Source organism: Alosa alosa, chromosome 16 (genome assembly GCF_017589495.1).
Source record: "Alosa alosa isolate M-15738 ecotype Scorff River chromosome 16, AALO_Geno_1.1, whole genome shotgun sequence".
NCBI classification, from domain to species: domain Eukaryota; kingdom Metazoa; phylum Chordata; class Actinopteri; order Clupeiformes; family Clupeidae; genus Alosa; species Alosa alosa.
The window spans coordinates 32,080,867-32,108,687 of record NC_063204.1 but is presented as its reverse complement, the minus strand read 5'-3'; the positions used below and the strand labels follow the sequence as shown (position 1 = coordinate 32,108,687).

At 40.8% G+C, this 27,821-nt stretch overlaps 1 protein-coding gene across 1 annotated transcript in view; it reads left to right on the top strand.

Annotated features, from left to right (window-relative positions):
- Nucleotides 1–27,821, top strand: part of sugct (succinyl-CoA:glutarate-CoA transferase) — a 192,306-nt gene that overhangs the window by 23,164 nt on the left and 141,321 nt on the right. Inside the window, exons 2-6 of the mRNA XM_048266346.1 lie at nucleotides 324–375; nucleotides 6,406–6,479; nucleotides 17,404–17,489; nucleotides 17,672–17,722; nucleotides 17,977–18,097. Of these exons, the coding sequence (XP_048122303.1) occupies nucleotides 324–375; nucleotides 6,406–6,479; nucleotides 17,404–17,489; nucleotides 17,672–17,722; nucleotides 17,977–18,097 (384 nt within the window). The remainder of the gene's footprint in view (nucleotides 1–323; nucleotides 376–6,405; nucleotides 6,480–17,403; nucleotides 17,490–17,671; nucleotides 17,723–17,976; nucleotides 18,098–27,821) is intronic.

The window sequence follows — 27,821 nt, the reverse complement described above, 5'->3', positions numbered from 1 at the left end:
TTTAAAAGATAGCAAGTGACTGAGTGAGCGAGATCTTAAAGAATTTGTGGGCAGCTGAAGACCCATGTCTTAATTACTCATTATCACCATTTCTGTCCATTTACCTTAGGTGTTTCCTTAGAGTTGATTTGGGTTACCTAAATGTTACTAGGTTTGGAGCAATATTTCCATAGCCCCAATACCATCAAATTCAACAATGGCAATTTGTGAAATTCTGTGTGAAATGTCCTGACTTTAGATCTGATTGTGAATTAATAATGGTGATCCTAGAGAGTTAGAATTGCAGAGTTTATCACTTTATAATTTACTTTATGCTTTACTAGACGAATATAATGTGAAGCCCTTGAAGGGGATCAAAGTCATCGACCTTACAAGGTAAGACTAACATGAATCAATGCCTGTGTTTAAGTTTCTTATGCTTGCAGAACTTTAGAAGAAGACATCTTTCAAATATGCTTGATTTTTTTCCTGAGAAAACTACAGTCATTGCTAGAGAATCACTTAAAGGGGAACTTGGCAACTATTTCAACGTAATAAACCAGTTTAGAAATCATTTGGATGGTTAAATGACCTGTTCCGGTGAAAATGGTGACTTTCCCCCCTCGGGCCTAAAGCCCCCCAGGCGGAAAACCAACCTTGCAACATTGAGACTACCGTCCCGGAAAGAGAAGTGAAAAACAAGAAACTCGTTTTAAATCGTGTTTCTTACCTTGTAGCATCCACATAGTTCTGCCAAACTTTTAACCTAACTGCTAACCATTCGCTAGCTTGTAAACAAATCCATGTGCTTTATCGTTACCTTTTTCCACAGTTTGAAATAGCATAATGCACAATTTCTCCAGCAGAGGGGGAAATCCTGCCAAGTTTCCCAAGTTAAAGAAGCACTATGCAGGTCTGGTTATTCCTTCACTGTTTCTGGATTTTTGCCGGATTTGGGCTCGCATTTTTCACTACACAGCTCCCCCTGCAGCTTCGGTAGCAAGTGACTGCTATGCTAAACCCCCACCATCTAGCGAGCTAGCCATCAAGAAACCAAGCTAAACACAGGGCTCACAATAAAACGGTCGAGCAAACACATTGTTCAAAAGACTATCAAACCACATTATAAAGACGAAGTTTACCCAAGGGTAGGCTACTTACTATTTCAACAGCAACAAAGCCAAGTCGGCGTCCGTTTTGCAGTCTTCTTCGAGGCGCGATTGGATACTTCTGCTGAGTCACATCCGAATTTACTCGGACCGGGTTCAGAAAGTTGCATATTCGTTTTTTTCCGTGGAGAAGCGATAGGGGGAGACGAAGCACCCACCAAACGACCCAGAAAGTGTTGTAGAACCATCAGAACGACTCTCAACCTGCATAATTAAGGTCATTTTTGCTAAAATTGTTGTCATGTTACGTGGTTTCAAGCAAAAATACTTTTTGTCTCATACAGCAAACATCTCTATCCGCTAGCTGCCTATCCCCTGAATACACTGAAAAAAAACCACGTCGTTTTAAAGTCGGGATTTGAAATGTTTGCGCAATTATAGCCTATTCTATGTAGAAGAGTTAAACGGGAAATTTGAGATAGGCCTTGTCAGCAACAGACAGGTTCGTTTATAAACAGGGTTGGAATTATAGCGCAAGCCTTTGAAGATCTCCATATGGATAAAACTTAGGCTACAACCAGGGAAGGAGTTTAGCACGTATCCAGAAATTATTTATAGGCATAGGTTAGGCTTACAGTAAGTCTGTAGGCTATGGGATGGATAGCCCATCTGAATGTTTTTGGATGCCGCCTGTGATTTATTATTTTTAGGCATAGCTACGGTAAAGGCTAAATCAAGGGGAAATAATGAGTATGTCTATTCTAAGGTAAAGTCCACAAAAATAGACTTGATAGGCCCGCCAAACACTGCCAGAACTTTAAGAACGAACAATATTTTGCGTTCCGAACTGGTTCAGGACCGATATGTTGGTGGCGGAACGCATGCAAGAACGAAAACGTTAAACATAGGCCTACCTGAACAGTTCGGAACGGAACGTTTGAAAAATAATTTCGTTTTCAAGCCCTGTGTGAAACATAATCTAATCTAGCCTTTTAGTCATAATATATAAAATAAACCCAACCTAACCTAGCCTATGGATACATTTAACATATTTCATTAAATTTTCTTTACTCCAGATAATTTACCACTTTGTGATATTGAAAACATTGAAACTGCAAATTCAAAATACTTTGTGGAAGGGCTGCTTCCCAGCTTGTGCATCCTCCCTCACAATGCTGAATGATCACATGCACACAATGCAAATAAATTTGAACTGCTTTCAGTGAAGTGCACTCACGAGTCACGTACCCTTTGTCATTAAAGCTGCAGTTGGCAAGATTTTTTTGATCATATTCACTGAAACCGACACTATGCTCCGACAGAACAACATAAATCAGCCAGTTTTAGAAAAAAACCTGCACTTCTACCTCCACCTAGAGTCTGTTATTTGTTTTGCAAAAATCCACAGCTCCCGGTTCTTTTGGTCCAATCAGAGCAGGGCTGTGTGAGACTGTGAGATCTGACTGTCAATCACAGTCTGGTGCAGTCTGGTGTGCACTGATGAGCACAAACTCGATGAGAGGGTGCTCGGTGGTAGTGGGGGAGGGGCACGAGAGTTGTAAACATTCTAAATTTTGGCTAAGTCCCCTCAATCTGTCAGACTTGCCAACTGCAGCTTTAATATTGGATGCTCTTGCTCACACTGACACACACACACACACACACACACTGTGATGTCACGAGAGGCTGCGTTCTGGAGGGGCGCTACATTCCCCTGAGATGGCTGCAGTCACGGACAGCTTTGGCTCCATCTGCTGGTGGAGTTGGAAACTCCACCCCTCAAACACACGATATCCCAACACACCTGAGACCGATCAGGGCCTGATGAGCTGAAGGGCTTTTTAAGGCCCAGAGACACAGTTGGTGTCAGAGTGGGGTTTGGGAGACAAGCTCCAAGTTGTGCTCACAGAGGAACTACAGACCGTCGAAGTGGCACTTTCCACTGGAATACTTACTGCCGGATTGGCCACGGGCTGCGGCGCTGACTAAAGTAAGGTTGAAGACCGCTTTCCAAAGAAGATATTTACCTGAGGGAATGGGACTATGATTTCACGTTTGAAGAGACATTGTTTAAGTTTTGACTGTTGAAAGATCAACCGTATCCTTAGTTACCCTTTTGAACTTGGCATACCTTTTTGTTAATTCCCAAGAACTTTATTAAAAACCTTCCTTGTATTACACCATTGTGTCCTTGCACAGCTGAACTGTCCCGCTGAGAGCCGTGTAGCCTCTCATGATATCACAACACACACACACACACACACACGCACACACAGCAGACATGAGTACTGGCACATTCACAACACATTCTAACTTAATCATGAGTGCACTTGCCACTGCAATGCTTTGATAAACTGATGATTTTTTTGTTTTTATTCAGGTGAATATTCAAATTGTATTTTTTTGCTCTTAAAAAAACGGACCTTTCTTTGGTTATAGCCCATGATTCGCATTAACTATATCACTGGGAATGCATATCAAACGTTTTTTTTTTCTCCCAAATTGTGTGCTGTTCATCAAATGTAACGTGCACCAGCCACAACAATGTTCATTATTGTTGTTACAGAAAGAGGTTGCTCAATCTAGTAAAGGAGAAAAGAAATGAAATGTGAAAGAAGTTAATTCCAGATAGAGGTCGACCAATTATCGTCCAGGCCGATTATTAGGGCCGATATTTAGCATTTTTATAATAATCGGTATCGGTCGGGCCATCCTTAAAAATATTTTCGTTTGCCGTAACCCGACCGACCCTGTCAATTTAGAACCGACCCAAATATTTTTTTTTTCCCCCTTTTAGTCCGACCGACTTGCGGTTGTAAACTTATGCTAATACCGACCGATTGTTTTTTTTACTCTAAACAACCAATACAAATGCAATAAAATAATAGTTATTTTAGTAGGCCCAAGTATTGTGAATATAAATTGCCTACATGCAAACGTGGCTCACTTAAAAAAAAACCTGTGGCGTCATCTCTACACCATTGGTTTTACGCATGTCACTTCGTTTCATTCACACAAACTGATAACACTGTTACGAAGTTCTGGAAGAACTGTGGCCAGATCTTTTCTCATCCCTTCTCCCCCTAGTCTAGCGGTGACCGTGTCGGAGTATTGAAATTGGTTGTGGTCTATTCAGCATTTCTCAAAAATATGGGTCCGCAACATGGAGACTGCTGAGTCGTGGAGTGAAATTAGGCCCGGTGCTTCATCTGATGTTTGCTGCGCAGTTGATCAAGAAACCGCGGATCGGCGAAAAAAAAAAAAACAAACGTTTCTGCTATCGATGTCATTAAACATGGAGCCCTACAATTAAGTGGTGGTATGAGCATTCATTCAATGCTTGCGGCGTCTCTTGCCGAGAGAAACTGAAACTAATCGATAACGTTGGTATCAAAGCTCCGCTTCAACCTGTTGGAAGGCTATTTATTTATTTAACTTCAATTAATAGAATGACGTTGTTTTTGGAACTTCCTTAGAAACAGAGCAGAGACTGTATAATACACTGTATAGCATTGAGTAGGCCTATTGTATAGTCAAATTTCAATATAACGTGGCCAAGAGCTATTGTGGCCTTCTTTCTGGGTACATGTAGATGAGCCCTATGACCCAAAAGTCTGCCATGACCGGCCTCAGGTCAAAGAAGTTTGAGAAAGGCTGGTCTATATAACCTGCATCAGAATGAGGTTTGCAATGGTGCCTGAAGGCACGGGTTGAAGACCCAGTCAGTTACATCCGCGATATGCACATTTTGTGTAAATTCATTCCTAGGTAATCAACATGACCAAAATTGAACTTTTTTTTTTACTTTGAATCTTGAAAAAAAAAATATTGACCTACCTACCGACCCATTTTTATTTTTTTTTGACTGTTACTGCAAACAAAAATATTTTTAAGGATGGCCTCATTTTTTCCACCGACAAGCCGATATTGAAATGGATAAAGAATGAAACGCGCTGCTTTGTCTGTAAAGCGTCTCTCACTCCCTGCATTCGCTACTCTGTGGTTGAGAGCATTGTCCCGCCCACTACACCGTAGACTGGGCTTCAGCTGTACAGAGTTATTTTTCAAAGGTAAGGAAGGTAGGCTACCTTACATTGCTGAAGTTGCAATGAATCACAATAATCTACACTGAAGTTACAAAAACTCGGGTGCTGCGCGTTGGGAGTTCTTTGCCTCCACCTCATCCGTTAATTGTGAATAACGGGACACCTCGGCGGACGTCATCCCTTAGGCCTACATAGTAGACAAGTCCTAAATTATGCGATAGCGAATGTCAAAAAGTCTAGTTGTTCCTTTTTGAAACGGACTGTCAGAAAAGACTACATGCACCCAGGGCCAGCCGTAATTTAATCTGACCTGAACTAAATTGCGTCCTGAGCTGGCTATTAACGTGCCTTTTAGGGTCTCAAAAGTGTAGCTTATAGCCTACATATAAACAAAAATTGCATGCTTAAATAGCCTAAGAACTATTTAAAAACTGTTTTGTTAAACTATTCAACCGTAGCACTTGCCATCACGCATGCAACTCTCCCTCTCCCTCTCCCTCTCTCGTGCACTCACACACACACGATGACAAGGCATCCTCTTTGTGATAGGTCCCTTAACAAGCACATAGCCCATTGTGTAGGCCTAGTCTATGAAAATAATTGCTATCACTCAGATCTTGGATTAACATGATACACAGGATTTACACTTGTGATAAAAGTTGATCGACAATTGTGTATCAAAAGAAGAAAAAAAAGTTTGCATAGTGAAATGCTTTTGAATAAAATTTTTGCAGCATATCACCTTTATTATCTAATCCCCTTTTTGACAACTGACATATCGGTTTTACATATTGGTTATCGGCCTCCTGTTTTGGTAATAATTGATATCGGTATCGGCCCTGAAAAAACCATATCGGTCGATCCCTAATTCCAGACAGTTTTACGCACAAATTCCTCATTTTAACCAAAAGTGCAAGTTTCTGCCAAGGTTCTCTTTTGGTATCACTGCGAGAAAATATAGATTACTGTACTCCATAGATAATGCTTTGAGATGCCAAGAGAGGCGCATGAACAAAAAAATGGTTGGAAAAACTATGCTGGAAACACTATGCTGCTGTTTATTGTTAACCTGTGATGTGAAAGCCAGCCAGCAGAGAAGGACACCTCAGCAGGACAACTTGGAAAACAAGACAACCGGGACAATATTGTGCGTCTGCCCTAATTCTGAAGCAGCGGCCCCAATAATGAACACAGAGAAAACACTGCACACACTGTAGGTAAAAGTTCGGAAAAATACTATGTTCTTATCTCTTAATATTGGTGATTTGCAGGGTATTAGCTGGACCATTTGCCACCATGATACTTGGTGACCTTGGGGCTGAAGTTATCAAAGTGGAGAGACCTGGTAAGTGAATCAGATTTTTTCTAGCCTGATGTACAGTAGCCATAGTGTAACATTTATTAATTACACTACATTACATTACATTACATTACATTTACTGTAGCAGACACTTCTTGACCAAAGTGACTTGCATATGTGAGCTATATTACAAGGGATCACATTGTCCCCAGAGCAACTTGGGGTTAAGTGCCTTGCTCAAGGGCACAACGGTGGAAGCCGGGAATTGAACCGACAACTTTCAGGCTACTGCACGCTAGCCCAGCTCCTTAACCACTACACTACCACCGCCCCATATAAACAGTTACAAACAGTTAAAAGCCATGTCTCGTTCTAGCCACAGCGTTTTTGTTGCAAACATAGGCTTAATCTAAGCGTGCTCAGATGACGTGATAGACGCTGTTGCTCACCTGTCCATCATCGTAAAGCTTGATTTGATTGGTCCGCCAGATCTAGGGCAGGCATAGTTGCTCCACAATGGAGCAATGCCAGACCGAACTTCCCAACCTCAAATGTTGTGGGCGGGACTAAGTTGGGCTGGCACCCACGCTAGATTTTTTTAGGTGCTGTGTGCAAATCACTCTGCCCAAGTAGCAGTGCTTCACCTGAATGAGAACATAGTTCCAAGCAGGTGCGCTGCTAGATCATTTGGGCCCTATGGCAGATAATATATAGTATTATTGGGGGGGCTCTCTGGGGGCCCCCTGTCAGTGCTGGGCCCTTAGAATCGTCCTAACTCCCCACCAGTGGCGCCCCTGGTTCCAAGTATGTATGCAGTGGGCATTACTTCGATTTGGCCAGCTTCCCTCGTGGTCCGCGCACGGGATCACGCGGTATCACGCAGCTTTAATTTGGATTTTTCCAGTGACGCTGCAACGACGCTGCAACAACCCAAACAACCGGCAGATGTCTCTTGTGAGCAGGGTGTCTCGTAAAAAGAAATGGAGCCTGGAAAACCCTACACAGACTTCACTACAGACTTTAGCAGACTGGTTTAGAAATAATTTAATAATATGCCTGCCCTGCCCTAATAAAGAAATATTTGGTTAACTGGCGAGTGAATCCCGCTTTGTAGTCAGTAGAAGAAACGAGGACAAATGAAACATTCCGTTTTCTCTGAGTGCAACGATGATAGACAGACATCATTTGGACAAAATATAGAGCATATTAACCTCCGTTGCTCAGCCAAATGCCTTCCTGTTACATCCTGTTATCACGGAGTTACAGGCGATAAACGATTTTTGATGGTCACAAGTTTACTTCATTAGCGGTTGAATTTTTTGATTATTAAAGAGTGTTTTTCATTTAAAGATTTGACTTTGTGCTTATTCAGTAGAGCATTTAGTGCTCTCCCTAATCCCAGACGTTCACATTGCATGTTTGTTTGTAATGGATGCAACCGCGAGATATGCGCTTGACGGCAATGAGTTAACAGACATGAACCAAGACATATAGCCCAGCAGCAATCTATCTAAAATAACACATACTTGAAGTACCATTCATGATATGTTGTCAAATATTGAAGTCGTGGGAAGTTTACATAATTTAAGCTGTAGGATGCCAGGAGGGACGAATGAAACAAAACACACCTTCGACTACCCCTTAAATAACTCTTGAACGGTTTTGTTCAGAGCTATACAACTGTATTTAACAAAGGACAGATGTATGTTGCTAGTGACAAAATATTAACTTTCACTGTTTTACATTGTCTTTGTAAATTACGTTTAATTAAAAAGTGTTTCATTCGTCCAGGTTCTCCCCTATGCTCATAGGCGCCGATGCACTCGAGCGACGGAGCACCCACGGAAAATATCGAGCACCCACGTGTGCCAGCTTACAGTCCCGGCTAAATTTACATTAATTTAAAATCAAACATCGCAGTGGATGTTAAATTCAGCATCTCTCATAATGTGATTGGCTATGTTGCTGTCAATCCCCTACTCCATATCCTAACCACTAATGAGAGCGTCTCTCGTATGAAAATTCCTGACACTTCCCACCTGAAGAATTAACGCCAAGGCTTTGTCGGGTCTTCAGCCCCAAATAATGTTTAAAATGTATATAGCCCTGAATATCATTTTAAAAGTAGTCTGACAAAGCTTATTGTTTTGTGACACAGCTAAACACTGGTACCTCATAGAACGTCTATAGCATAGCCCTAGGTGGTCGCGAATCCCTAAAAAAGTAAAGCAGATAGAACTCAAGCAAAATCTAGCCTACAACATGCAGACAGCTTCATGCGGGGGAGAGAGAGAGCACAGGTGTTTTATGATTGTTGGCTTCTGATGGTATCTTGCTAATTCACTGAAGAAAGACTTATAATTATGGATAGAAAGAACATTCTGAATAAAAATATTAAACCCTACAGCAAGTAGCCTGCTTTGGTAGGGACGTTTGAATCATGTAAATCTAACATCAAATCAACTGGAAACACTTTAAAAAAAAAAAAAACGCTCAAATAAAATCCCAGAGTTCGGTTTTAGATAAGGTTGCATTATTTACCTAATTTACATTGGACTGCATTGGATTACTTTTTTACTGGAAGGGACCGAAATCCTATTTTTAATCTATTTCCTAATGTTTCGAGCCTACCCGTGCCCTTTTCCTCCTCTCTCAGGTTTAAAAGGTAACCGTGACTGGTGGTCTATTTTAAGCAAAAGGATGAAGCAGAGGTTGGTGTGAAAAGGAAGAGGACTTTTATTTGGTCCAGTAAACAATACAAAAGTAGCCCACAAAGTGTCAATAAACAATGCAAAAGTACAAATGGCAATAAATGGCAATAATAAAGTGTCAACGACAATAATAAAATGTCCACAAGGCTAAAGGCTCTTAAATTTACAGCAGAGAGAATCCTTGGGATTGGGAAGTCTTGCGTGTTGTACGCAGTAATTCGTTGATCTTGTCAACACAGTCTTTCATTTCCTTACTGTCCAGATCCTGTCCATTTTGGGTAGGCCTAGGAGTTGCGTGACCAACTTTTAAACATTTCTCGGGGGAGAAACCCCTGAATCCCCTCTTACATAGGACATTTTATGTCTGGGCTTAACTCTCCAATGTGTTGAGCTCCTAGCAACGTGCCTGCCTAGTGTGTGCGTGCCTGCCATGCGCAACAGCTCAATTTAATTGTAGATTCTGTGCAACATATGCATACTTTGCTATTGTTTCAACCATAGCCTGTCAAGAGAGTGGCGCTGGAACGATTTTAAGGCTATTTCGCATAGGCTACTCAATGGTGCTATTTCACACGCATTATAGCGACCCCCACTCACCGGGGTTAGGTGGAAGGTGTTAATAGACGATTGGCGTAGCCTACAGTGGACTAGGGCTGTCAAAATTGCTCAAAAATGACGTTTGAATTTTCCCTCTAAAATAAACACGTATTCGAATATATTGGAATATCTACGCTATATTATTTGCGCATGATGTCAGCATCATGTCATCTGTTTTTAACTTTTTGGAAACTTTTGAATTAACTGAAAGTAGATAAATATTTTTTGTTAGTTTTGGAAGTTTATTTTTAAGTAGCCTACAATGGCCAGTTACGACCACGCCAAAATTACCCCTTTTGAAACAATGAGTGAGCAGGCCGCGTGTTTGTATGGTTATATTGCTTGACAGGGGGGATCCCAAGCACCAATCAGCCATAAGGCCACTTTGAGAACATTTCCTAATTCACCTGACACTGATATTCAACATGTTGAAAACTATTTCGGCATAGCCTATAAGCAGTTTAATTAAATGTAATGTTAGCTGTAAACAAACGGGCTACTTGGTGAGGCTTGGCCTCACAGATGCGCTCGTGCCTTAGATGGCAAGAAAAATCTTCATGATATAGGCCTATTAACTGACTGCCCGATTCACGTTGGCTGGGGGCATCAGACATGTGTGCCCAGGGGTCTATGGGTCAGGCGGCTACAGGAGCTTCCAATTGCGAAGAAGCAATTTTGCATTGTATGCATAATTAACATGCAATAACGCCACCAACAACAACCAAAACTACATTGTCAACATGTAAATTAAATGTAACGTTATTGTGAATCAAATTAAAATGTTCTTCTCTTTGCAAACGTAGGCATAGGCATAGCCTAGTGACAGATTAATTTAATAATGTTACAAAGATACTGCATCAATCCGTATGTTTCATTAGGCTACTAGGCTATTTGTTTTGCCTTACTCTTGATTCATTTAGGCTAGGCCATTTTATTCAGTTATTCATCATCTTCCGTCCTTGTGTAGCGCACTCATTCTCAGACCTGTCAACTGTCACTCATCATCGTAAGGGAGGTGTTTGGAATCATTTCCGCGTTACAATCATCAGCCAATCAAGCTGGTCACTTCAGTCAAGCTCGTGCATGAGTAATGACGTCATCCATAACAACGAAGACTCACTCTTAGTGAGGAGAAACTTCTAGCTAAAATCTTTTATTGCTATTTAGGAGTACTCCTAGTGGTAAGATAAAAGGCTTTGTGAATATGGCCCCTGGCCTCTAACCCAATGCATAGCTATTTACACAAAATAATGGTTGAATATTACTGATGATCATTGTTATTTAAGAACATGCAGTGCGCGTACGGCACCAAAAACATCTTGCTCGTAAAAAATCATCATACCGCATATTGTGGCGGTCTGTTATTTAGCCTACTTACTGTAGTAGGCTGCGCAAACCACAGGCCTTTAGCCTATTTTGGGCAAGCCTGCATTCGAGCCAGGCCTTCTGTTGAAGAATTTTATATAAAGCCTGCGCTAACAGTAATCCTCTTACCCCCGCTACCACAGCTGTGGATAGTGTGGCATGCTCACGCGTTATGTGTCCTTCTTGCCAACTTGAAGGCCTATAGCGCAACCATTTACGTATTCATAAAATAACAACTTGTCAGATATGCCTTCATATCTTTGGGCTTCGTTCAGCATTTTGTTCTTCCACTGGAAATTACTCTTCTACATTTGCTGCCTGATGCATCCTTTCTGTTTTTATTGTTTAGAAAACATTTGACGTCTTGAGTTAATGCATTAAACATTGTTTGCTAGTAACCCGCCACAAATAGCCTACAGATTCTTGCATGCGTACATTCTCTATTCTCTCCAAAATGTGCCCATTCTATAGGCTGGCCAAGTGCATAATTCTGCGGCATAAAGCATGTAGCCTATTTGTTTATTGTACAGAAAAATAAAAATAACCTGTCAAGCAGTCAATTGACTAGATTGCAGTCAAGAAGTATGGCAAATTAATTTACGAAACCAAAACATGGGTCATAGTTGTCTAAGCCTCTATTGCGTAGCCTGTTAAAAACCTAAAAACATTGTTTTCTGCAGAAGCCTACCCTAGGCTACAGATCAGTTATTTCTCTAGAATAAATTAGCGTTTGCGATTGACAACGTTGTGATTAGTAGGCTATAACACTGACTTCACAAAGTTAACTTGAATGCATCAATTTTGAACAAAGTTGTGTAGGCTACACCGCGCCCAACACTGACAATAACGTAGACAGCAAATTTAGATATTTTTTCCATTTTGTGGAGCGGCACCGGTAGGCTATCAAAAGCAGATTTCGATTTTCGTTACCACTGTACAGCCAAGCCTTAAGCCATACCCAAGTAGCCTAAATCGAGGTAATGTTTAATTATGCATGATTTATTTTGTTATTGAATTCGTAGGCTGGGATTCCTCTCGGCAACAATTATGTTTAAAGGTAGCCTCCTGCTTTTTCAGAAGGGGCGGCAGGCAGGCTACTGACAGAGCGATGTACAGTGGCAGAGCGACGCACAGTGGCTGAAAGTGGTACTAAAGTTTCACGCAGCTTCACGCCGCGTAATGCGCAACTGAAGTGGCCATTTGAAAGTAATGCCCACTGTATGGCTTGTAGCCTGTATGTTGTAACTATACAAGTCACAACATGTAAATATGAAAATGTTGGAGTGAATTCTAAACTGCATTACCTGCAGGGGCAGGTATGTCTGCTGTGTGTGCGTTAATACACATTGGAGTCTCCTATGTATGCAGTTGTACTGCTCTTAGCCTGACCAACATGCAAAAACGCCTTGATGAAAGTGAAACCGGAGTTTTCCCACATATCCACTTTGTTTTCAGAATTAATTGTTTTCAGTGATACAACCTATGTTTTTGTGTAAATGAAAGGCCAAACCGCATGGAAAAATATATGCATTTTTTTGTGTAAACAGGGTCTTAGAAGCCATCTGTCTAGCTTCTAGCCACAGTGTTGTTGTTGCAAACAAAATCAACAGTTGCTCATCTGTCCATCATTGTACAAAGCCCAATTTGATTGGTTCAAACAGCTCTGGTTCGGGCATAATTGCTCCACAACAGAACAAGTCCAGACCGAACTTCCCGACCTCGAATGTTGTGGGCGGGGCTAAGTTCGTCTGGCACCCAGGCTAGTGTGAAAGTATGTGATCCCTTCGAACAGTTTGGAGTTTTCTGTTGTTTTATCATGATTTTCTTATTTTTAAAGTTTTTAAATATAGATAGATAGTGTGACGGCCGGACCAGCCGCCAGGAAACTGAAACTGAAAAGAAAAACAACTTTTTTTTCAAAGCTCAAAAATTCAAAATTTCTAGGTCGTTTTACATTAAGATATGTCAATGAGTGATAGATAAGAGGTTATTAAGGAATGTGTTTGTGGTGAAATTCGAAAATACATATATTAGTCATTTTTTGACCCTCTCTTTATTCAAATTGCTGTCTTCCGCAACATTGGACTCATTTTGTGAAACTCATTTCGTGGCACGCCCCAGTTTAATTAAGCAATATAGCACGAGTGAGAGTGGGGTTGGTCATGGATATTCCCACGGGTGTTGTTCAGCCGTAGCCACGAGGCCGGAGGCCGAGTGGCGCAGGCAACAACAGCCGTGGGAATATCCATGACCAATCCCATCCACCGAATGCTATATTGCTTTTATACAACAATTCTACCACAAACTAAATAATCTGAAAACACCCCATTATTGTTTAATAATGTTCATTTCGACATCGTTCTTACGCATCAAAAAATAGTTCCCTTTTCAATAGACAGCGTCTTGGTTGCTAGGTAACCAACATTCCAGATCCCTTGTTACGGGTCTTTGTGGTTTACATGTCTTCTTGAAAGAAATGTTGAAAGTCGGGCTGAAATCACATTTATATCTAGGTTTGCTGAATGCATGTTACAAGGACACTGGGCCATGTCATGTAAGGGACATGGTACTGCAAAAAAACGGAAACATAGTCTACATTGCAGAACCACTCAACTTTATTAATTTATGGTGAATAAATGTTACACTACTGTGCACAGCCTGACATGACGATGCTAGCACGTTAGCAACGGTTAGCTAATTATGCTAACGTTAGTCTCCTCCAAGTGACAATCATATTATACACAATGCTGGCAATGCTGAGAACAATTAGCATCCTCGTTTATCTTACTTACATTGAGTTGACTGTGTGGCTTAATCCACAGATGTGGTGAAGCACTGTTTCGTTATGGTTTGCTAAGCAGTAACCCATTGCTTGAAATAGTGGAGAGCTGGGATGAGAACATTGTGTCAAATCTTCGCATTGTATCGCAGAGTGATTTATTATTAGCTGTGCAAAGTCTAAGTTGAAATGTCCAGGGATATTCCAACTCATGGAACGTCTCTCGGCCAATCAGAAACAAATAAATAGTTCTATAGAACCCAATTGTTGTATAAAATAATATAATTTTTAAATAGGGGTTAGGCTAAGACACAGAGGCTCTTGAGTGGAAAAAGTACTGCCTTGGGCGGATGGGCCACACACCTGACAAACAACAACACATACACACAGCAGTGACCTTGAAGACATGAAAATGCTTTGGGGTGTCTGAACTGGTTCAAAGCAGCTTTCTCAGTTAGAGAACAGTATTCTCAGCAGTGCAGTTCATGCAGCTTCAAAAGCACATGTGTCAAGATTTGTCTTGCTTTGTCTGGGAATCGTTAATGTATTAGTAGTCAGGATGCCATTCATCTGCTCGCACATGCCCACCATAGACAGTCGGTCCGGGATGAGGGTTGGGGTAAATTACCTGTGGGACAGCAGGGCCTCTGGACAGTGGGGGCTGAAAAGTTGCCTGGACAGGAATAGTAGTCATGGTAACTCTGAGTGTGATGGTTGGTTGCAACGGACACTGTTTCCACAGGTCCTACATTTCTCCCTTGTGGACGCCTGTGGCGTCCCTGTTTATCTTTGGATCTGTTTCCCCTAGAGTTTCCACATCTTGGTATCTTATTCTCACCTAGACAAGGGGAAAAGTGCTGTGAGAATCATGTTCTTTGATTTCTCAAGTGCTTTTAACACCATCCAACCCCTCAGACTGGGAGACAAGCTCTTGCAGATGGGTGTGGACGCTCACCTGGTAACCTGGATTACAGAATACCTGACCGAGCGACCACAGTTCGTCAGACTGAAGAACTGTCTCTCTGACACTGTGATCAGCAGCACCGGTGCCCCACAGGAAACTGTGCTCTCTCTAGTCCTGTTCACCCTGTACACATTTGACTTCTGCTACAACACCGAGTCATGCCACATGCAGAAGTTTATCTGACAATACTGCAATTGTGGGGTGTATCAGGGACGAGCAAGAGGAGGAGTACAGGAGCCTGGTGGAGGACTTTGTGCAATGGTGCAAACTCAATCACCTCAACACTTCAAAGACCAAGGAGATGGTGGTGGATTTCCGCAGGTCTAAGCCCGCTCTGCTACCAGTCTCCATTGATGGGGTCAATGTGGAGGTGGTAAGCACCTAGAAGTATCTGGGTCTCCACCTGGACAATAAACTGGACTGGTCAGCCAATACTGAAGCACTCTACAAGAAAGGGCAGAGCAGGCTGTACTTCCTGAGGAGGCTGCTGTCCTTCAATGTGTGCAGCAAGCTCCTCAGGATGTTCTACCAGTCTGTTGTTGCCAGCGTCCTCTTCTATGCAGTGATATGCTGGGGAGAAAGCACAAAGAAGAAGGATGACACTGGGCGACTTGACAGGCTGGTAAGGATTGCTGGGTCTGTAGTGGGAGCTGAACTGGAGTGCATCACTTAAATATCTGACAAAAGGACCCTGAACAAACTGATCAACATTTTGGACAATTAGTGTCATCCACTCCACAGCACTATTACAAAGCAGAAGAGCTTGATCAGCTGGAGACTTCGCTCACTGCCTTGCACAACAGACAGACTGAGGAAGTCATTTGTCCCCAGGGCCATTGAACTGTTCAATGCTTCACTTAAGGAAGAGGAGAGATAGACTTCTCCACATAGTCTGTCTGCCTCTCCACCCTCTCCATGTTTGTGTACTGTCTGTCCACTAGCCACTTTTTACCACTGTCTTACTGCTTCACTGTTGGCGTGCTATATTAGCACATATGCATAACCCTCCCTCCATCCCACAGCCGGATTGTGGCCACACCTTTACTTAATGCTTTATAATCAATGCTTGTATAATGGCTGTAACCCTATTACGTCAACCCATTCTTGCACTGATATAGTTTTCTATAGTTTTTTTTTGCCTACTCCCTTATATGTCCATATTTATTTTATGCTGGTCTCTAGACTTTATTCTTGCACTGTTGCACTGTTGGACTTACTCATTTGCACCATCACCATGACACTCACTCTCACAGAGCACCTTACCTTACTATGCACTGAGAATCACAGGCTCAGTCATTGCAAGCTTGCTTAATCTGCCTGCCTCAGTCATTGCAAGCATGCTTAATCACCCCTAAGCACACTATGTGGATACTGTTTTAGACTTGATTTATATTTAGTGTTATTTAGTGTAATTTGTATTTTAGTATATTCTTTATCTTCTACTGTTCTTATTTTTTAGTTGTGTTTTTTATATTACTAGTGCAGTGTCCGTTCAAACATGCTATTCCTGTAGCCCAATTACATGCCTGCAGGTAGGCCTGATTTAAGAATAGGATGATAGGGAAAAACATAATTCCAGGTAAGCATTCAATAATGAATAGATAATATAATAATGTAATAAATGTGAAGTGAGCAAAATTGAAGCATGGCTGCATGTGACATTTTTTACAAATCAAAATGACATAATCCTAACAGCTGTTTTGAGTCAAGGCTATATGCTTAGCCTATTGAATAACTTGATGATAGAGAAAACAAACCATTTTGGAATGGTTTGATGCGTGGAATGATGCATCATATGAAATTTGTAACGGTGTGACTCAAAAACAGTCTCTGGTGGCCTATATTTGACATTACACTCTGTCTGCCACTCGTTGCGTGTCGCTGGTTAGCTATGCTTTGCATGTGTGGCATTTTGAGACGTTCTTTAATTCGGGCCATTATCGCTCGTTACAATTTAGGACCTTGCAGTTGGAATTGTCGTTTGCTTATTCAAAGTCTAAAGACAGTTCAAAGTAGCCTGGGCTATTCATATAAGTGACATCATACTCTGTCTGCCACTCGTTGCTTGTCGCTGGTTATGCTTTGCATGTGTGGCATTCTGAGACGTTCTTTAATTCGGGACCATTATCGCTTGTTTCAATTTAGGACCTTGCAGTTGGAATTGTCGTTTGCTTATTCAAAGTCTAAAGACAGTCCAAGTAGCCTGGGCTATTCGAAGTGTCCGTTTATTGCACATCCTTTTTTACGTCATTTTGAAGAGCCACTGCATACCTGTTTGTGTTGGTGTGTTGTTGCAAAATCCGCCAAGTTTGAATCAGTCTGACAAATGGTCAGCGAGATATGCGTGCCACAGACACACACAGACGCTTCTTGCTTTATAGATAGATATACTTTTATTACTTTTTCTGCTGTTAGTGAATGTTGTGTGTATTGTCTGTATGCTACTGAGACCTTGAGTTTCCCGTTGGAGATCAATAAAGCATCTATCTATCTATCTATCTACCTTGTCCTGTCTCGCTCACCTAGAAGATGGTTGTTTGCTTTTTGTAATAGGCACAGGAGATGACACCAGAGCTTGGGGACCTCCATTTGTTGGAAACGAGAGTGCATATTTCATTAGTGTCAACAGAAATAAAAAGGTACATACTTTCTATTTCTGTGTTGGTTTTTATTTAGATACAATACAATACAATTTACAATTTGTATTTAGATACAATACAATACAATACAGAACAATATTTTCTGTTACTTGCATATTGTTGGCTAAATGTTATATCTTATCTAAGTAATCAAAATGTAAATAGCCATTTTTTCTTAACAGAGTATTGCTGTCAATCTCAAAGATCCTAGAGGAGCCAGGATTATAAAAGAGGTACAAAAGCATTATGATAGCATAAAAGCATTATGATACGTATGAACAACTTTCAACAATGCACATCATGCAACGATTTTGTAGGGCTCTATATAGTGAATGAAACTTTCAGTTGGAATGTTGACCACAAAAAAATGGCTGATTCACTACATAGTGCACTTGTGAACATTTTGAACACAGCTATTGTCTTACACATTATAACTTACTGTATGTATGACTGGAGCAATGTTATCTTTTTTGTCGTGATTTCAAAGTTGGCAGAGGTATGTGATGTCCTTGTGGAGAACTACCTGCCCAGAAAATTGAATGAGATGGGTCTTGGCTATCAGGATTTATCAACAGTGGCACCCAGACTGATCTACTGTTCAATATCAGGTAAAGTTTTCTTGCATCACAACATTGCAAGTATGAATAATAAGTCAAATAATTTTGCAAACAGTATTAAATTAAATCAGCCTTAATGGTGATAGTCAGAATTATGGTTGGATAGAAAAATTAGATTAAATGAGCTGTTATGTGTTCTTCCACGACATTTCATTCTGTCCCTGTACGGATTCTGAGTGTATCTTTGTGAGACTGTCTTTAGAGAGAAGAGGTAATATTATGTTCTTGCCATGTTTCTGCATGACATGTTTCTTGATTGCCAGGTTGGCACTAATCAGGGTCATTCTACCAAAAGCATGGAAACTAGCCATCAGTTCTAATTTTACCTGGCTTATCTTAATTGGTTATCATGGATATCATGGATTTGTTTACTACTGTTAAGCGGATGATAGTCAACTTTAGATGTATATTTCTGCAAGCCTGTCACAATGCATTATGTACAACATTATGTACATCTACAAAAAGTTTCAGCGGTCACAAATTTCATCCGATTTTCATAGAATTTGGCAGAGATTATATTCAGACCGAGCTGCAGAAACAATACTTGACAGATTTTTTCAATTTGAAGTTTATTCACCAGTGACAGTCAATCAAATATGGCGACGAAGCCGCCAAACAGGAAGTGGACTAAATATGTCCTCTAGGGGCGTTGTAACAAAGTAAATGAGCTTTTTTCTCAGCCGTTCTTTATCCAATTGCCATCAAACTTGCTGTGAGGTGCTTGCTCATGCCATGGCAACGCCATTCTTGCTATAGCGCACTGCTAGGCCCCACATTGCTGCTTGCAGCTATATTTTCTTAATTGAGCTTATATCTCAGCCGTTCTTTGTCCAATTGTCATCAAAGTTGATGTGCGTGCTTACTCATGCCATGGCAGTGCCATTCCTACTAGGCCCCCACATTGCTGCTTGCAGCTATATTTGTTCTTCTTAAAGGAACACGACACCCAATGTCAGTAGTAATATATGTTCTTACCTTAACTTTCACGAGTTGAGTCATACCTCTCCCGTGTCGGTAGGTGCACTCAAACGCTCTGACGCGCGGCGCAAATGTGTTAGCATGTTGCTTTGCTAGTGGGCTCAGACATAGCCATAGAGGGAGGAAGACAACAGTAAACAAACACATCCACGTTTTCCCTACTTAAATACAGTTGCACGAGTAGTTGATAAAAATGTCACACAACATGAAACGTGGCAATTTTCCAAGCGAATAAACAGGAGAGCTAAAATGTGTGGTGCAATAGCACTTGGGAGTACTTCGACGTTAGCGTAGTAAGTAAGGGATAATGTATAGAACGCCGGTCATTATGGGGAAAATAAGTCCGGGGTGAACGGGCGGGAGGGTCTTGTTTAAGCCCTGAAGGGACTTATTTTTCCATAATGACCGGCGTTCTATACATTATCCCGCTTATTATACGACTACTTGCCAAAAGCGAAAAAAATAATCTCCACGATATGTCTCTTTACACTTATTTGTTACCGTTTTAATAAATTGGCTTTTGCTGAAAACAAATAGTTAAGCAACACCACGCTGAACTTGAATCAAACATTCTTTAGAACACAGCTGATCAACCGTCTGCTTTCACTTTTGAATGAAGTTCCAATGCAAGTGACCGGAATACTTGCGGAGTGATATGATCAGCAGCACAAAACCCGTTGCCATTGACAGCGGTAATTATATTTTACCGTAGAACATTGGGAAATCCCATTCAAGTCAATGGAGCGTTCTACTAGCATTGTGAAGAGCCGTATAATAATATTAATTAACACCTAATTGTAGATCCTATCCACCACAGAGTTTAGAATCCATGCTTGATCGACCCCTCAGCCTCCCCCTCCCCTCTGAGCGAGAGAGAGAGGCACACACACTAGAGATGCGCGGATAGGCTATTATTTCAACCGTAACTGCATAGCAAAACGTATCCATCCGCACCAAAGTTTTTTGACCAATTTTCAAAACTGCACCCGCCCGCCATCCGCTGGTTGTTTTAATGTATATGGGTGACGCGGCGCTGCAGACGTGAGGCTAGAAAGCTCTTGCCTGTTCTAGAAAGACTGATCCAATGCAGCAAATATATTAAAAGGCTAAAATCCTACATTGGCTCTGTTGTAGCCTATCCCCAGAATATCAGCAGCAAACTCAGTCTCTGTCTCGCAAAACAGTCTCCAAATAAAACGCACATCGGCCTGTAGCCTACAATTTTATCATTGTAATAAAAAAACACATTTTTTTGCAATTTTTTGCGTTTTTGCTCCTGCTCCAAGACCTTTTGAGATATCGCTACCGGTCCAACTCTGGAACGTCCGGCCGGAACCGGTGTAGTATGGAAATTGAAAATTACGTCACTGACCCTTGTGGTTCTTCCACCAAATTGGATTGAATAGAAAGCGAAACTAAAATTTCACAGGTCACAAATTTGGTCCAAACTTCACAAAACTTGACGTACATGATCCTTGGACCAAGTCTCACAAAAGTTACAGGAAGGATTTTTGATTTTCCAAAGCCTTTGCCCGTCACAGCCAAACGAAATCTGTGGCGTAGCCACGAAACAGGAAGTTAGGTATTATCTCAGGAACGCGGTCACGTATCGAAACCAAACTTTGTACATGAACTCGGAACTCCAATGTGAAGATGCACAAGATCGAAAAAAAAAAATATTATATAAAATGTTTATTATAAAATGTAAATTATCTATGGCTTTATCCCTGCAAGTCCAGTGGGTCTGTCTCACCATCAATCCCATGCAGGTCAGCTGTACACAGCATCATCTCAGCCTTGCCATGCACCTCAATTCAGTATCAGGCCATGGGATAGTATGGACTTACAGATACATACAGCTAGGAACCATGAGATATATATGCCAATACAGTGTTTCCCACAGAATTGGATTCAATTTGTGGCGGTAGCTGACTTTGACAAGGGGATTTAAGATTGTCTTGGTAGTGTATAGGTCTAATTGAGTGCCTGTCACTTTAAGACGTTTGAGGGAACCCTTGCAATTGTAACACAGTTGAAAGGCTGCTGATGTGTGGATGCAATTCATAACATTTTCTACATAGTTAAAATAAAGGTTCGTACTTCTCCTTGGGACAAGCACTTTTGAATTTTGGAAACTACTTTTCCATTTACATCGGGATTTTGCAAACATTCAGTGTCAGAATCAATAAAATGAGCCCTTCAACGAAATTGACTGTAAGTAGGCTAAGCATGCTAAATTTGACATCCAAACAGTATTCTAACGTTAGCTTTGAGATAGCCTACTGCTTGATTTCATAACTTAACTTAGTTTAGTCTCTTCAATGTAGCCTACTATGTTGTGATAAGACCTTAGCAGAGTTCACTTCAATGCAGCAGTTTTGAACAAATTTGCGCAGCATGGTCACGATGCGAAGCGGATTGAATTTAGCCAGACGGCTTCTATGCAATGCTTCTATGTGGCAACAACAATCCTTCAACAATCGTGAATATTTTGTTAAATACACATGCAGTGGAGTGGGGCTGCGGGCTACGAGAGAGAGCGGAAGGGCTGCGTGCGTAAAAACCGCACCTTATATTTAATTTAAATTAAATTAAACATAGAATATTCATCTGTTTATCTATTTATTTCGTGGCGCCCCGCCACAGATTAGTCAATGTATGGGAAACACTGCAATAATACTCTGCAGTGCACTGTAATGGTGTTGAAATCTAACTTGCTTAATTGTCATGATATGAGAGCATTATTCTAAATTTAAGTACAAAAGTTGATTGGAGAGTATTATTCAAATTTGTACATGTACAAAAGTATGCAAATTAATATATTTACGGAAGGTTAAGTGTTATTGTGTTGTTTTGTGGTGTTTAAAGACTTGCAATGCATTCTGGGAAGGCAGCGGCCATTTCACACTTTTAATGTCAATGCATTTAGACACTAGGTGGCACTGTTGTATTACATTTCACAGAGGACCAACGTGAGAAGGCACATTGTTTTATTTCTGGAGTAATGAGTTTGCATCGTGGCTGTTCATGACTGCAATATCAGTAGCCTACCACAGGAATACAGTTTTTGAAGGTGTGCGTTGATGAACCAAGTAAGTTAGCCGTGAACCTTAAATTACGTAGCGGTTGTACTTGAACGAAGAGTTTAATGAATGCCAACGAGGGAATGAATGTTAGCATATGTTTACTTTGTTTTTAGCCTGTTATGGGAGGCTAAGTCTGCCAACAAACGTTTGTCTTTAGTTTCCACTATGTATTTTATATCGAGTATGATTGTCAGTATAGCGGTAAATATTTGATATCACAGTTATGGTTTATTTAGTATATTTCTATGTATGTTAATGTCATTAAGAAAACTATCTCCTGATGTTAGTGGGCATTTGACTCGAGGCTGTCCCCCTACGTTGTTAACAGTGATAACAAGTGCATGCATCGCGCAAACGTCTCTAATCAGGCCTCTTCGTCATAACATTCATTACAAGATTGACCGTCATACTGTTGCACTCCACCAAGCAAAACAAAACTATGGAGTTAGTCCTTTCGCGTTACCCGTGGCTAGAATAAACCCTTTCATCAATAAAAACAAAAACAATGGTTGAACGTTCTATTTGGGCCCCAATCTACTTCCTCTACATTAAGATAACATATGGAATGTTAAAAAGTAAGTCTTGTGGGGCCAACTATGATGCTGATAATGGAACTCTCTTGAAAGGGTCCATAGATTATGCCTGTATCCGAATCTAGCAAGCATTTTCATGGCCCACTGTTGCAATAAAGCAGAAAGGCTAGTCCAGTGGTCAAAATGACACGATTACATATAAGGATGTGCGAGTAATACGAGTGATTTTTATCGATGGATAGCCGCCTCATGTGATCAATTTTTCAGGGATTAAATATCTAAAATTTTATTAGGCATATTTGTAATGGAAATGACTGGCACATAGTAGGCTAAACCAATATAAGTGATAGGTGATTTAACCATAAGCAATGACCAACAGTGAACCCGCGCACAAAACAACTTTAAGAAAAACTTAGATTGGTGCAGCTACTTTCATCCAAACAAAAACTTTTCAAAGACAGCAATAACTGGCACTTGCCTGCCTAATTTATTTCTTTTTTTTTGTTTTGTTTTGTTTTATTGACTCTGCACCTCTGCTTTTTAATCATAAGCAATGTCATTGATATGACACCCTTTAAAATTGAGCTACTGCCCACAGCATGAACGTGTGTGAATCCTGATGCTATTCTTATTGCCATGATTTAGGTGTGGTAATGAATGAAGCCATGCCACATGTTATGCGTTAATGAGATTAGACTAGATTACATAGACTACTCTACATTATGGTTTGTCTGTTTATTGTATGATACAACAACATGAAAAGCTACAGGGCCAATATTCATAAACTTTGGTTGTGAAGTGTAGTTTGGGTGAAGACATTACATTTTAAAGATAATCCAAATCATTGAATGGATTTGTGAATTCGGTTACACTCACGAACATTTTGGCCTCAAGTGGTGTTATGGCCTCAGTCAAGGGTCCCTTGAGCTGAAAAAGGTTGAAGGCCTCTGTACTGCATTATGGCAAAGAAATGTGAGCTTCACACAAGCATTAATGCTAGCAAGGTGCATTGTTATGTAATTTATAATGGTCAATTAATGGAAATATTATTTCTTGTTTATTCTCATTTCAAACCACACACATCCTATTGTGGCTATTATAGATGCGTTCATGAGTATCCAGCTACATTTAATGAGTTAAGTGAAATATATTCACACACACACACACACACACACACAACACTGGATGTGGTGGACATTCCTTTATTCTGAGATACATCAATAGGCTCTCAAAACAATTCCAAACAGACATATAAGGTGCTTATAGCACAGGCCCATAAAGATTATTTGTCAAATAAACCAGTAAAACAGTATTAGGGGATGGAATATATAACAAAGTCAAAGTCTGCTTTATTGTCAATTTCTTCACATGTCAAGACATACAAAGAGATCAAAATTACGTTTCCTACTATCCCACGGTGGAGACAAGACATATTTTACCAATTAGGTCCACAGACAAACATAACATTCAAGTAAACAATATAAAAAGTAAAAATAAGAAGGCACATACAATGAAGAAAATAAGAGCAGCAAAATTTGAGTTGAAATTGTGCATACAGTAGACAGTCAATATAATAGTGCAAAAGTCAGGCCAATAAATGGCTGAGGTAGTTCTGTTTGACCTAAGTATGCAAGTGGCATACTGTAGTGGTGCAAGTTACGTAAGAGCAGCAGAAGTGTGTTCAGAAGTGTTTTCAGTAACATCAGTGTTTCCGATACATTGACTAATGTGTGGCAGGCCGCCACACAATAATGATATATGTTGTACTATTTAAAGGTAAACTATGCAGTATTGGCAATTTCCTTACTGTTTTCTCGGTTTTTGCTTCTTTTTCGCTGGCTCTGTCATGACGAATGTCTGAGAAACTCCATCACTACCTTTTTCTAGCCGGTGCCTGGCGTGTATGTGTATTTGAATGCAGTAAAGCAATTTGTTACACTCGTTATAATTCCTGTCACCGAGGCCGTCGGCCCGCCGGCCCATAGTTGCAAGGGTGTTTTTTCCGCTCACAGGCGCTAGGGGAAAGCGAGACGGCCACAATTCAACCCGAAAAAAGTCATATAACCCTCCCAATGACTCTGAAGCTGTTAAATGAAGGTAAATTAAGCTAAAAAACCTGAATAGTGTGCCTTTAAGTAATTTTAAAATAATTCAGTAATTTTCATTGAGCTGAACATCTTATGCAGCAGCCATTCCTTGCCCCTCCCCGCTTTCTCTCATGAAGAGCCTGCTGCCTCTCCTCTGCATGTGCATTTAACAAAACATAAAGGATTGTTAAAGCCAAATAGAAGCATTGCATAGAAGGCGGCGTACTGGTACTGGTACTTCAAATTATTGAATGGATTTGTTCACGAAAGCTGGTAACATTTCAGCCTTATGGCCTGAGCCAAGGGTCCCTTGAGCTGAAAAAGGTTGAAGGCCCCTGTACTTTATGGTAAATCAAAACCAGTCGCCACACAATAACATTTTATGTTGTACTATTTAAATAATTTAAAAATAATTCAATGACTTTCATTTCATTCCACTAGGTTACTCGTGCATGATTTATTAATATTATTGACTCTGACACTAAGTGTTTGCAAAATCCCGATGTAAATGGAACATTTTTCCAAGACTTTGAACTGTTTGTCTCAAGAAGTATAAACCCTTAATTTAACTGTGTTAAAAGTGCTCTAAGCGATGCCAGGCGTTTTTTAGGCTAAAACATTTTATGTCACTTACTGCAAACAGCACCTAACCAACCGCTAGCTGTCTGTGTCCTGAATACACTGTAAAAAAACGTGATCTCTGTGGACAGCCCAGGCTCCAAGAATGGCAACAAAAACAACCTGGGCAAACCTAGCCCATGAAAACATAACAAACTGTTCCAGCAAATCATACGAGATGCGCGTTTAGGAGAGTTTCAATTGCACGGGAGCAGCACGGGGGGGAGGGGGAGGAAGTAGCGAGCTAGCTCTCTGTTTTGTTTGAAAAGTCAACAGAAGTGACGTTGCCCAGCATCGCTTAGAGCACCTTTAAAATTGCAAGGGTTCCCTAACAAACGCCTTTAAGTGACAGGCACTCAATTGGACCCAAATTCTAGGTCACAAATTTTGTCTGATCTTCACGAAACTTGACATATCTTCAGACCATGCCTCACAAAAGTTACCAGAAGGATTTTTGATTTTTGAAAGCGTTTGCCGTTACAGCCAAACAAAATCCGTAGCCGCAAAACAGGAAGTAGGTCATAGCTCAGGAACGCTTTCACGTATTGAAACCAGACTTGGTACATAGACTCGGGACCCCATCCTGAGGACGCACAATACATTTGGTGTATTTTGACCACTAGGAGGTGTTATAATCACAGGAAGTAGGCTCATATCTCAGCAACACTTTCACGTTTAGAAAGCAAACTTGGTACATGGACTTGGGAACCAATTCTGAGGACACACAGTAAATTTGGTGACATTCGACCACTGGGGGGGGGGGGGGGGGGAGGCGCTAGAGTTACAGGAACTTAGCTCATATCTAAGTGACATTTTTATTTCTCAAAACAAAACTTGGTACAGGGACTCGGGATCCCATCCTGAGGACACACAGTAAATTTGGTGACATTCAACCACTAGGGGGGGGCGCTAGAGTTACAGGAACTTAGCTCATATCTAAGCGACATTTTCATTTCTCAAAACAAAACTTGGTACAGGGACTTGGGACTATATTGTGAGGCCACACATATAATTTGGTGCCCTTTGACCTAGGGGTCGCTGCAACTAGCAAAAATGTGTTTTGGCATTTGGCATGTACGTAATGCACGTAACCTTTGACCTGTATGCCCGATTTTGAAAAATGAGCCACTGTTAGAATTCTTTGATCATGCCAGGTTCAACGTAGCATATTCCACTGTCTGCTCACGTTAGTGACCGCACCAGAGCAAGCACACTTTCGCAGTTCCTCGGAAATGCATTCTAGTTTTAGCAATTAGTTTTAATCAGGCTTTGCCACAAAGGTAAAAGGTACATTTCATGCAAACATCACAGTGTATGACATGTCTGTTCCCTGCAAGCTCCAATAATGTAACCCGACTTAAAACAGTCCATAGACTCAAGTTTAGATTCAGATTTCCCCTTTACACCAACACAATGAGAATTTCAGAGGCTAATATATAAATAATTGTCTTGATCTCTACAGTGGGCGTTGCTTTCAAATGGCCACTTCAGTCGCGCATTACACGGCATGAAGCTGCGTGAAGCTTTAGTACCACTTTCAGCCACTGTGTGTCGCTCTGCCACTGTACATCGCTCTGTCAGTAGCCTGCCTGCCGCCCCTTCTGAAAAAGCAGGAGGCTACCGTTAAACATAATTGTTGCCGAGAGGAATCCCAGTCTACGAATTCAATAACAAAATAAATCATGCATAATTAAACATTACCTTGATTTAGGCTACTTGGGTATGGCTTAAGGCTTGACTACACGGTGGTAACGAAAATCGAAATCTGCCTTTGATAGCCTACCGGTGCCGCTCCACAAAACGAAAAAATATGTTAATTTGCTACGTCTACGTTATTGTCAGTGTTGGGGGTAATGCAACTACGCAAATCAAAACAGTGTCTTGTGTGATAATTGAGTCAGTAGAGAAATAACTGTTCAGAATTAATCTGTAGCCTTGGGTAGGCTTCTGCAGAAAACAATGTTGTTGGCGATTTAATACTATCTAGCGGCCCTTTTAACAGGCTACTTAATAGAGGCTTAGACAACTATGACCCACGCTTTGGTTTCAGAAATTAATTTTGCCCTACTTCTTGACTGCAATGTAGTCAATTGACTGTTTGACATGTCATTTTTATTTTTCTGTACAATAAACAAATACATCTGCTTTATGCCGCAGAATTACATTCATATTTGGCTGACTTCTGCAGACGCGCAAAAAAACACTGCCACTTCCCTCCCCATATTCCACTGATCACACATCAGACATCAGGGGTGCGTTTCCCAAAAGCGAACTATATGAACCAATTAATTAACTTGATGACCCTGAGAAAAACAGATTTCACGGAATAAACTAAGGCAGTCCATCATTAAGTGTCTGTTCTGTGCAGGTGTGCCCGTCACGTGCTAAACGTCATTAACCTTAGTCCAGACTA